Source organism: Hyla sarda, chromosome 2, assembly GCF_029499605.1.
Source record: "Hyla sarda isolate aHylSar1 chromosome 2, aHylSar1.hap1, whole genome shotgun sequence".
In the NCBI taxonomy this organism is placed as follows: domain Eukaryota; kingdom Metazoa; phylum Chordata; class Amphibia; order Anura; family Hylidae; genus Hyla; species Hyla sarda.
Window position 1 is genome coordinate 435796511 of NC_079190.1, and position 12009 is coordinate 435808519.

General features: G+C 46.3%; 1 protein-coding gene across 2 annotated transcripts in view; it reads right to left on the reverse strand.

Annotated features, from left to right (window-relative positions):
• The window catches only part of LOC130356953 (histone H2A, sperm-like), a 191400-nt gene that overhangs the window by 35029 nt on the left and 144362 nt on the right, over nt 1-12009 (reverse strand). Inside the window, exon 1 of one of the 2 annotated variants that reach the window (XM_056559160.1) lies at nt 859-1032. The exons of the other annotated variant lie outside the window; for it this stretch is intronic. Within the exon in view, the coding sequence (XP_056415135.1) occupies nt 859-958 (100 nt within the window). The 5' untranslated portion in view covers nt 959-1032. Of the gene's footprint in view, nt 1-858; nt 1033-12009 lie in introns of those variants that run through there. 2 annotated transcript variants of the gene reach the window in all.

Below are 12009 nucleotides of genomic sequence, written 5' to 3' on the forward strand. Positions count from 1 at the left end.
ATACCTCGGCACCTCAACGCCGATTGGTGCCTCCCTTTTTTCAAGGGGCCGCCGTCGACTTTTTATAACTTGTGTATTCTTTATATATTTTATGGCCAGGAAGTGTCCATTCACGTGATCGCGTTCTTCCTCGCGCAGACGCCGCATTCAGTTTCGCCTTGCTCTGCTCCACTTTCGTCACCCATCCTGGAGAGCGCAAGCCCGGGCCAATATTCTGGGCATGCGCCGTCCGTGGTGAGCAACGGCTGGAGTAGGCTCGCTAGAAAAGGAATGCTGAGCATGCGCACTGAGCGCGATCACGGATATGGGTTTAATCATAACTAATGTAATGGGGAGAGCCACATGCAGCAGAACCCATTCTATTGCACATAACAGGTGGACAAAAAAAAATTCCCTTAACTATATTGAAAATCATACAGAAATATTAAGTGTAAAATCTGATACCCAACACAGTGAAGACACTCCGCAATATAAATCATGATAATATTATGATTGAAATGTATACATTAATGGTGATACATAGTGAATATACAAATATGTGATAAACCCTGCAAATGCAAAAAACACACCCATAATTTATGGTAATATTGGAGGAAAACAAGATATAAATACTATAAATGTGTTGATAATAATAATTGATTGTGTACCTCAATCCTTAAGTAGCACTAAAAATAACCCCAATGATATTATGTGAAAGTGCCCTAAAATAATGGATAATGCCCATGAATTCGTATTACCCCAATATTTTCAAATATTGCCACTGCAAATCAAATACATCCTTAAAGTGATCATGACACACACATGGGAGAAAGAAAAAAAAAATTATTTTATAATTAATTTTAAGTAAAGTCTTCATACCATCATGATCTTGAGATTTATTCTTGAATGAGTTGCTCCGGTTCTCTTCCCTACCAATGGACACTTTCTTGCCAATCCTTCTCTGATTGTATCCTATCATTCACATGGAAAGTCAATCTAAAATACAAGGAATAAAACAAAAAATTTTAAAATCGCTGATGAACATATTATTTACAAAAATGCTCCAAATGACAACTGCTCGTTTAAACCACTAGGAGCCATGGTACCCAGTTGTACTATCCAATGGCACTCTTTCTGTGCTAAAAGCTTTTTTATAATTCCCCCCTCTAGCTCCTAAACTGATTTTCTTTATGCCCCTTACCTGCAGACTCGAGGGATCACAATTGTACTCAGATTTGAAGTGTCTTGGTAGCGTTTTTAATGCTATACTATCATCCATATTTCTAGCCGCCTGTATATCTCGTATATGCTCTCGGATGTGTATCTTCAGTTGCCTCGTAGTCAGGCCTATGTATATTTTAGAACATCCACACGTAGGGTAATAAATAACATTTTGTGAGCTACACGAGATGTATTGGAGACCGGAAAATTCTCTGGCTCCATCTGCTGATCTAAATGTCTTGGCTCTTACCACATTAGTACACGCTATACAATCTCCATATTGGTAACACCCCACTCAGGGGTTTGTTGCCCAAAAAAGTTGTTGGACCCTAGTGGTGTAATGACTTCTCATAAGTTTATCTTTCTGGTTTGAACCCCTTCTGGTGGTGAACGATGCCCTATCCGGAACAAACAATACCAATACCGGGTCTGTTTTTGGACCCCCCAGAGTTTGTCCACTCCCCTTCTCATTGCATTCCATTGGCAATTGCATGTGGATATGAATCTAACAACATTGTTTGTCTGTTTTTTTCTTTGTTTGTTGCTGACTTTTTAATAAATTACTTCTATGTTCATGCTTGGCCCTATAATAACCCTGCTTAATGGCCCTGTTGCTATACCCTCTCTCCATAAACCTCTCACTCAAATCATAACTCTACTTTTCAAAAACTGGGTTTATTAGAGCATATCCATTTCATTCTCAAAATTTGTCCTGTCGGTATTGCTCTAATTGTAGCTGGTATGTGTGCCGATGAGGCATGCAACAAGGAATTTGTGGATGTTTCCTTTCGGAAAACATCTGTGGAAAGGCTGCCATCTAGTTGTTTTAGTATTTTAAAGGGGTACTCCGGCCCCAAGATGTCACGCCCCCTCCCATAGACTTGCATTGAGGGGGTGGGGCATGACGTCACATGGGGCGGAGTCGTGACATCACTATACTACAGCGCTTGCTGCAGGTGGGTGCTGCATGCTAGATTGCAGGGGTCCCCAGTGGCGGGACCCCCGCGATCCAACATCTTATCCCCTATCCTTTGGATAGGGGATAAGATGTCTTGAGGCCAGAGTACCCCTTTAATGTCCAAAAAGTCCACTTCATTTTTACTGTATCTGTATGTTAGTTTGACATTAATGTAATTTGAATTTGACATGCTCATTAAAATGTCTAAGTCTGACACATACCCCTGCCAAATAAAAAGGATGTCATCGATATATCGAATCCAACACTGCACCTGGGTTGCGAGCTGTGCCCCGCTGCACTGCAGGACCTCCCTCTCCCAGTAGCCAAGGAAGAGGCCTGCGTACGACGGGGCACAGGCCGCACCCATCGCCGTGCCTCTCTTTTGTAGGTAGTAACAATCCTTAAATGTGAAAAAATTATGACATAACACAAAATCCAACTGTCCTAGTAAAAATTGGTTCTGTGTTCTGTGTCAATGCCACTAGTTTCAAAGAAAAATCGAACTACATTAAGTCCATCTACGTGTCTTATGCACGTGTATAAAGACTCTACATAAGCCGTCACAAGCATCATGTCATCCTCCAAAAAGATCCCATCAATCCTCCCCAGCACGTCAGTGGTATAGACGGTAGTGTTTTACCAATGTTTTTAAGTAAATGTCAATGAATTTACATACCATATCACAAACCCCATTGATGCTTGATACTATCGGACGTCCGGAAGGATTCAGTGGATCATTGTGTAATTTCGGAATCAAGTAAAATGTTGGAACTTGTGGGTAACAAGTGAGGAGCCCATCTTTAGTTTTTTTTGTTGATTATGCCTTTTTCCCAGGCCCCCTCCAAAATCTGATTAAGTTCTTTTTTGTAAGTCTGTAAGGAATTATGTGTTAATTATAGAGTTCTTGGTAAAGAATCTCGGCTAAGAGCCGGGCACACATTTATGAAATTGGTTGTAACAAAAACATTTGACAAGTTCGTCAGGTGCCATACTTGAACGTTGCTACAGAAACCTGAGACAACAAAGTATTCTCACACAGAACACAGTTAGTATTTTCGACCAAAAGGGCAAAGTTACTTGACTGAAACGATGCTCCTCAATATTGTATCTTTCCATCCCAGCCTCGGCGGTCGGTTTGCTTCCTAGGTTGTGACATGAACCTAGGGCCACGAGACTGAGCCACCTCCATGGGGTTGACATGTGTGTTCCATGAGACATGGGACAAACGGAACTCGGTGATGGTCGGACTCAAAGTGACCACCAGCTTGCGCCACTGGGGGATGAACAGTTGGTGCCTGGTGAACCGGCCAAACCTCTGCAACAGCTGGAGTAGGCCGAGGCACTTTGGTTGGTGCCTGCTGATTAGGCCAAACCTCCTCCACCACAAGAGAAGGCCTGGGCACATTCTCAGATGACTCTGGCAGGTATCTTGGAACCATAACAGGCGCTTCGGGCATGAAGACCTCCTCTCGGGTGGTACCCTAGGACTTTCGGTGGCAGCAACCCAAAGGGATCTGCGTCCCAGTTGTCTGAACGGAAATAAGCAAATGGAATCTGAGTTGGATTCTTCGGATGGGTCACCACAGCTGCCCACTCTCCTCTCATGCTCTGCACAGCCGTATACTCCACAATCTCCCTGCTCTCAAGAGAATGCATTTCTGGGGGGGGGGGGGGAGATAGTCCCTCTGTACTGCCTGTCAATTGACTGGAATAATTTCTCCATGATGGCAGTCCATAAGGGAGCAAAACCCACGTACCGTGTCAAACTTCACCACCGTCGCGCTGCGGCTTTCCAGGGGTGGCTAACCCTCTCGGGGATGCTCCAATTTTCTTATGTACATGGCCTCTAGGGTTTTGGTGTCTTGCTGCTGCGCCTGTCGCACGTCAAATGGCAGCAGCTTCGGCCTATACTTCTCCAGTCTCTGAGCCCTCAGTCCCTCCACAATTTCAGCCACTTCAGCATCTCTTTTGGCCCTTTTGCACTGGGCCGGAAGAACTGGGGGATGGGACTTCCCTGGCAAGGGAAGAAGGTGCTCCTTCATGTATCAGATAAAACTGGGCTCATCGCCAAATAACCACTTAGGCAAAGGTGGTGATGGTGGACGGACAACAGACTTTGGGGCCTGGGGGGTTTGCGCAGGGCTAGGGGTGGAAGGAGGGGTAGAAAATGCAGCCTCAGCCGGGGTACTCACTTCCGATTCTTCCATCAGGATTTCTGCCCAGGACCCCCAGATCCGGTGGTGAGGGGACAGCCTCACCGGCGATGATGCACCTGATGACTTGGATGTTTTCTCCTCTGGGGTTGCTGGCCAGTCCCCATCGTCCTACGGTAGTGGGACTAGGTGGCAGGCCTCCTTGGCCCCAAAGGAAAGACGTTGCAAGCGGGCAGCCAGTTCTTGGAACAGCTGCGCTGACTTCCACGCCCAGGACATTGACCAGTGCGGGACATTTTTGCGCACTTCTCTGACGCATCTTTAACCCGTTCAGATACAGGCAATGCTGGATAACGTAACATGGCTTCTGTTCTAATTTTGTGCATGTTTTTTTGTGACTTTAGCAGTTTTCAAAACAACAGGCAGCTAATTTTTCTTCACCTCCCCCTCTATTTCACAAGCGCCTCGGTTAAAACTCATCTCAATGACAAAGTCACGTACACTTTCTGGCGCAAACCTGTCGCATCGGCATGAGATTTTTTGCAAACAGTATTAGACACAGTTCAGACTAGGGGGGAGGACTTGTGGCATATGGCACACACCTGTATCCTGTTCGTGATGCCAAAGTTGTGGCATGCGGGGGTGCAATGTAGGATGTTGTAACCCTGTAGGCAGATGTTATTATCCCCTTCTTGTCATGACGCCAGGGCGTGGTTTAGCCTTAACCACCCAAAGGTAATACCGCTAGTTCTTGGCTAGGCACGGGGCAATGAAGACACCGACGCCAAGTTACAGACAACGGTAGCTTTACTGTGGCTAGACAGGTGATACAGTCTATGCAGTACAGCCAATATCCCAAGGAGGTGACCAGTGAAACAGGGGGACCTCTCAGTCTTGCTTGGACTTGCAGTATGTAGATACACTTTAGTGCAGGCCACGGTGACTATATAGAAGACTTGACTTAGCTGACTTGACAATTGACATGAAGATGACTTTGTGCTTATTTGAGCTGACTTTGTGGCTGCAGACTTTCGTCACTGAGACGACTGCACTGGACCTCAGCAGGAGCAAGAATGCTGGAAGAGAGAGATTGTAGCTCCACCCCTGGTTTTTATAGGGGGTGTCTAGCAAAGAGCCCATAGGTCTCTTGAGGGGTCACCTGGTCGCTAGTGCCTCCTGGGTAACAAGCACATGGTCACAGTAATTAAAGAAACATTACTCTTTTAACATATAACATATGTACATAGGGGATAACACTGCAGGGGGCCCTGGGGACATAAAGGGACTCTTCTTGACAGGGCAAGAGAAGGGTACGGGGAAACACCACCCCGTGCTGGGCCACCACAGTGTATGTTCAGGACAGATTAATTATTTTGTTTTTCAAAATGATTCTGTTGAGCCACAATTTGAAAGCAATGTCTGAATTTCATTAGTAAATTTTCATATATTATTATACTAGCTGAGTACCTGGCGTTGCTCGGTTTTTCCTTCCTAATCCTTGTTGGGGAGGAAAATCAACAAAGGAGGAAGCTTTTGACTTCATATCCCATCCTCATATCCAGTCCTCATATCCCGTCCTCATATCTCGACCTCCTATCCCGACCACCTATCCAAACCTCATATCCCGTCCTCATATCCAAACCTCATATGCTGTCCTCATATCCCGACCGCATGTCCTGTCCTCATTTCCAGACCTCAAATCCCGACCTTATGTCCCATCCTCATATCCCAACCTCAAATGCCATCCTCATATCCCGTCCTCATATCTCATCCTCATACCCCGACCTCATATCCCGTCCTCATATCCCAACCTCATATGCTGACTTCATATGCTGACCTCATATCCCAACCTCATATGATGTCCTCATATCCTGTCCTCATATCCCGACCTCATATCCTGACCTCATATCTAGTCCTCATATCCCGTCCTCATATCTCGACCTCATATCCCTTCCTCATATTCCGTCCTTATTTCCCATCCTCATATCCTGTCCTCATATCCCATCCTTATGTCCCATCCTCATATCCCGATCTCCGATCCTGACCTCATATCCCGTCCTCATATCCCATCCTCATATCCCTTCCTCAGGTGGGACTGATTTGTAATGAAGATATTGTAAGCTGAAAATAGAAGGGGACATGGCTTTGTGCGACTGGGAGGTATTTGCAAGCCAGACCGATGAACAAAAAGGGTAGATAATAAAAGGGGTGGGGCTTAAACAGTGGGCGTGTCTCTGTGAGATGGGGTGTGGCTTGCAAGCCAGAATGACACATTCACCAGGAGATGCAGAGTGGAGCTTGCGGAGTAAGGTACTGGAAGTCCCATATACTTGCATGGGACTTGAAAAAAACAAACATCTTTTATATAAGGGTGTAGGCTAATTTAACTATCATATATTTTTATTTGACATATAAGTAATATGTGTACCAGGTATTATTAAAATATCTCCAGCAGTACAGAAGTTATGCAGGAACATACAGTCATGGCTGTTGGCACCCCTGAAATTTTTCAAGAAAATGAAGTATTTCTCACAGAAAAGGATTGCAGTAACACATGTTTTGCTATACACATGTTTATTCCCTTTATGTGTATTGGAACTAAATCAAAAAAGGGAGGAAAAAAAGCAAATTGGACATAATGTCACACCAAACTCCAAAAATGGTCTTGACAAAGTTATTGGCACCCTTAACCCGATAACGACCACGGACGAGTATAGACGTCCAGGTTGGCGGCCGTTACCGCACCTGGACGTCTATACTCGTCCATTATTCTCGTGGGTGCTGTCCAGTGCACCCACGAGATCGTGGCAGGGACTCTGCTGTATCACACAGCCGGGACCCTGCTGCACTGCCAGGACCGAAGTAAACTTCGGTCCCGGCAGTTTTAACCCTTACAGCCGCGGGCTGTGTTATGACAGAGGGAGGGGGCTCCCTCTGTCTCCTCTGCAGCACCCCGCATCGCGATCGCGGGGTGCTGTGTGTAATACGCGGTTGGCCGGGGCCTGCCGCACTGCCGGGAGTGAAGTTCACTTCACTCCCGACAGTTTAACCCTTACAGCCGTGGTCAGAAGTGACCGCGCGCTGTAAGGAGTTCTGACAGAGGGAGGGGGCTCCCTCTATCTCTCCTGCAGCACCCCGCAGCATCGCGGGGTGCTGCTGCATACCTGGGCAGCCGGGGGTCCTACAAAGACCCCCAGGTCTGCCCTGGGTATTGCCTGAAAGGACGTGCCAGAGGCACGTCCTAATATGCTGCCTGCTAGTGAAAACTGTCAGGCAGTATATAACTGCAATGCTTTGGAATACTAAGTATTCCAAAGCATTAAAAAGTTAAAAAATAAATAAATAAATAAAATAAAAGTGTAAAAATAAATAAAAATTTAATAAAAGGGGGAAAAAAAAAAATATATATATATATATATATATATCTTAAAAATACATTTATTAAATGAATCTAATAAAAAAAATGCATAATGTGTAGGATCGCTTTGGCGGACATCCGCAGCATGTATTATGCTGCAGATGTCCACCATGTGATCCTACACATTATGCAGCAGTCCCGGTAATGAGCTCCCTGCTGCGGCTGGGTAGCTTTGTGTGTTCACTCATAGCGGCGGATTTCCCGCCAGCAGTCATGAGCGGACACACTGAGCTACCCAGCCGCAGCAGTGATGGATATATTTGCCATGAGCGGGTGCTTATTCCCACAACATGGCGGATATATCCATCAGGAGCCTTAACTGTCACAGACAGACATGTTATACTGCCAGCCGACCAAAGACCAATCAGAGAGGTCCCTGGTCCAGCCAATAACTTGCAGGGGTGCGGTATATAAATGGGGTCACTTGTGGGGGTGGGGGTACTGTTCTACCCTGAAAGCCAAATGGCGCTCCTCTCCTTCTGAGTCCTACCAGGCGGCCAAGGAACCATATATGGCCTAAGCGGGGGTATTTACGAACATGGGACAAGCAGCTAAATAAAATAAAGGGTGCATTTCTTTCAATATCAGAAGTGATGTACAAAAAATATGCCCCCCAAATGATGCATTTGTGAAAAATTGCAAATTTCGAATTTTTAACACTGACTTTGTAATAATTCCTGCCAAAAAACTATGGTGTTAAAATACTCACTGTACCCCCTAGCGAATACCTTGAGGGGTCTAGTTTTTTAAATGGGGTCATTTGGGGGGGGGGGGTGTTCCTATGTTCTACTACCTTTTAATCTGCAAACCTTGCATAGCACATAAAAAAAGATGTACTTTTCAAATTTTCCAAATTTTCAAAATTTCAAGTTAAATTGTTAGGCTTTTAACTAATTTAAAATGTTAATTAAAAACAAAAAAATTACGTCAAAATAAAGTAGACATCTGAAAGTATAAGTTTCATAAACTATTTGGTCAGTATGTATAAATATATGCAACCTATTAGTGTTAAAATAGCAAAAAATCTTAATTTTTTGTAAAAATTTCATGATTTTTTACATTGTAAAAAAAAACTACAAATGATATCGGCTCACTTTTACTATGTACATGAAGGACAACTTGTGACAAAAAAACAATGTCAGAATTATCGTGATTGGCAAAACCTTACCAGAGTTATTCTCTAATAAAGACAGACATCCCCGATTTGAAAAAACAGGCCTGGTTTTTCAGGGGCGTACAGGTTTATTTATATTGGTCCTTAAGGGGTTAACTTAATATTTGGTTGCAAACCCTTTGAAAAAAAAATTACTGAAATCAGTCACTTCCTATAACCATCAATAAGCTTCTTACACATCTCAGCCGGAAAGTTAGACCACTCTTCCTTTGCAAACTGCTCCAGGTCTCTTATTGGAAGGGCGCCTTTTCCCAACAGCAACTTTAAGATCTCTCCACAGGTGTTCAATGGGATTTAGATCTGGACTCATTACTGGCCACTTCAGAACTCTACAGCGCTTTGTTGTCATCCATTTTGATGTATGTTTGGCGTCATTGTCCAGCTGGAAGACCCAAGATCTTGGACGCAAACCCAGCTTTCTGACATTGGGCTGTACAGTAAGACCCAAAATCCACTGGTAATCCTCAGATTCATGATGACTTGCACACATTCAAGGCACCCAGTGCCAGAGGCAGCAAAACAACCCCAGAACATCATTGAGCCTCGACCATATTTCACTGTAGGTACTGTGTTCTTTTCTTTGTAGGCCTCATTCCGTCTTCGGTAAACAGTAGGATGATGTGCTTTACCAAAAAGCTCTATCTTGGTCTTATCTGTCCACAAGACATTTTCCCAGAAGGATTTTGGCTTACTCAAGTTCATTTGGAGTTTGGTGTGATATTATGTCCAATTTGCTTTTTTTCCCTCCTTTTTTGGTTTAGTTCCAATCAGTGGCGTTGCTAGGGTTGGTGTCACCCGGTGCGGTAGAAAATGGTGTCACCTCCCCCCTCCCCCCAGTAAGTTTTTAGCCTGTTGTGACAGACACCACTGTTGTAGCGCATTGTGAGAAATTCCAGTATAATAATCAGATATACCAGTTGCCACAGAATGGGAAAGTGTTAAAGAAGTTTTCACCATTTAAATATACAGCTCCCAGAATTACTTAAAGGGGTACTCCACTGGAAAACATTTACTTTTATATCAACTGGTGCCAGAAAGTTAAACAGATTTTTAAATTACTTCTATTTTAAATCTTAATACTTACAGTACTTATAAGCTGGTGTATGCTCCACAGGAAGTTGCATAGTTCTTTCCAATCTGACCACAGTGCTATTTGCTCACACCTCTGTCCATGTCAGGAACAGTCCAGAGCAGGATAGGTTTGCTATGGGGATTTGCTCCTACTATGGACAGTTCTTGACATGGACAGAGGTGTCAGCACAGAGCACATCCTCTGAACACAGCAGTTTCAGTGTGTGAAGTTGTCGGGTGTGTCTCCTTTGAGCTCCAGACTTCCACACAGAGACAAGCAGCCTTCCCAGGGGTGTGGCAGGCCCCTGGGGAGAGCTTTCTTGCATGGAGCCAAGGGAGTCTCGGGCTTCTACCTCTCGTTCCCGGCTGGCGAGAGGGGGGGAGATAGCATCTACAGCCGGTTCCAAGGTCGGGGTGAGGCGTTCCAGCAGGGCCCGCAGAAATGCGGAGCCCGCTCCCCCATCCAAACCCGAAGGACGCAAGGCTACAGCCAAGAACAGCGGACCTTCTGCTACCCCTGAACCCCAGCAATGGGGGGTACGGGGTCCAAAGGAGTCTCTGGAGATGTATGGGTCACGGATCCAATCCAAGATGGCGGAGTATGAAGAGTTGGGAAGAAAACTTAGGAGCCTGAGGGAAGACCTGAAGTTTTCACGCCACCAGGCTGACAATGCCTCTGCAGGTAAGAGGCAGAAGTTTACTGCTCAGGTGCGGGCTCTTAAGGCAAAGGTGGCTGAGGTGGAGGAGGCCAGAAGGAACATTGCTGAGGATGCAGGGTTCTTTAAGGAAAAACTTACTAACAATGAAAGATTTAAAAACCCGCATGCATGTGCAGACAGCCATGAGGACAGCAGTGAGGAGGAAGATGGAGAGGAGGAAGGTGATGGAGAGTCAGGTGAAGCTGTGGAGAGTGAGGGGGATGCTGCCCCTGGTGCATGTGACCCCCAGCCCACCCAAGATAGCTACCCAGAGCCCTATCAAGTGGCGTTACCTTCCAGTGATGGGGAGATGGAGGATAGCTTTGAAGAGGACGCAGCTAGTGGGGGTTTGCTGAGAGCTATTGTGCAGCAGGAGTCACCTACCCGCTTTGAGGATTTTGCCTTTGGTGAAGATCTTGGCAAGAATGATGTAGTGAAGAAAAGGAAGAAGCAGAAAGTTCAGGAAACGGTATCTTTTGTTTTTCATTCATTCAAGCAGTCTGGGCCAGCTGTGAAGCTGGTTCAGGCTGCTGGGCCCCCCAAACTGCCAGACCCCGTTCCTGTCATGGACCGGGGCCAGCAAGGGGGGTACAGCATGGCGTCTGAAAAGGCTGTAGGCGCAATAGATGTGAAGCCCACCCATCCTGCCGGTAGGGAGGGGCAGGATGGGCTCATGGTTGGAAGTGGCAAGGCAAGCTATGCCGCCGCGTGCTCGGGGGGCGGTTCCCCGAGTGCTGTGGGCATTACCGGCGCTGCGGGGCACTCCCCTGTGAGGGGGGGGGAGTGTCCAGGTGCCGTTGGCAGAGAATGGTGGGTCCAGGTGCTCGGGGGGCGGTCCTCCGAGTACTATATGTTCTGTGGGCGCTGCGGGGCACTCCTCTGTGAGGGAGGGGAGTGTCCGGGCGTCAGAGTCTGCTGCAGAGCCCGTGCGGACGGGCACAGCTGGCACGGTGGGGATTCCCTGCGTGTCAGAGAGTGTGGGCGGAGCTGGGGTGTGCCCGGGGGGCAGCTCCAGACTCCAGAAGGGACATCGCCCATGGAGGAGGAGCCCTTGGCGTCAACCCCAGCAACAGCTAAGACAGCAAAGAACATTATTAAACCAGCTATACTACAAGTCCCAGCCAGCCCAGAATCTGTTAGGCAGGTAATGAGTGGAGGATGTGAGAATGCTGAGTGTAGTAGTGTTGTGGATGAGAGGAGTGCATGTGGGAGTGTAAGTGGGACTAGTATGATGGTGGGACTAGTAGTGGGAAGAGTGGAAAGTCGGGTATGAATGGGAATAAAGATGGGAGTAGTGGTGTAAGTGGCTGTACTGACGGTTCTGGGTCTGGGTCTGG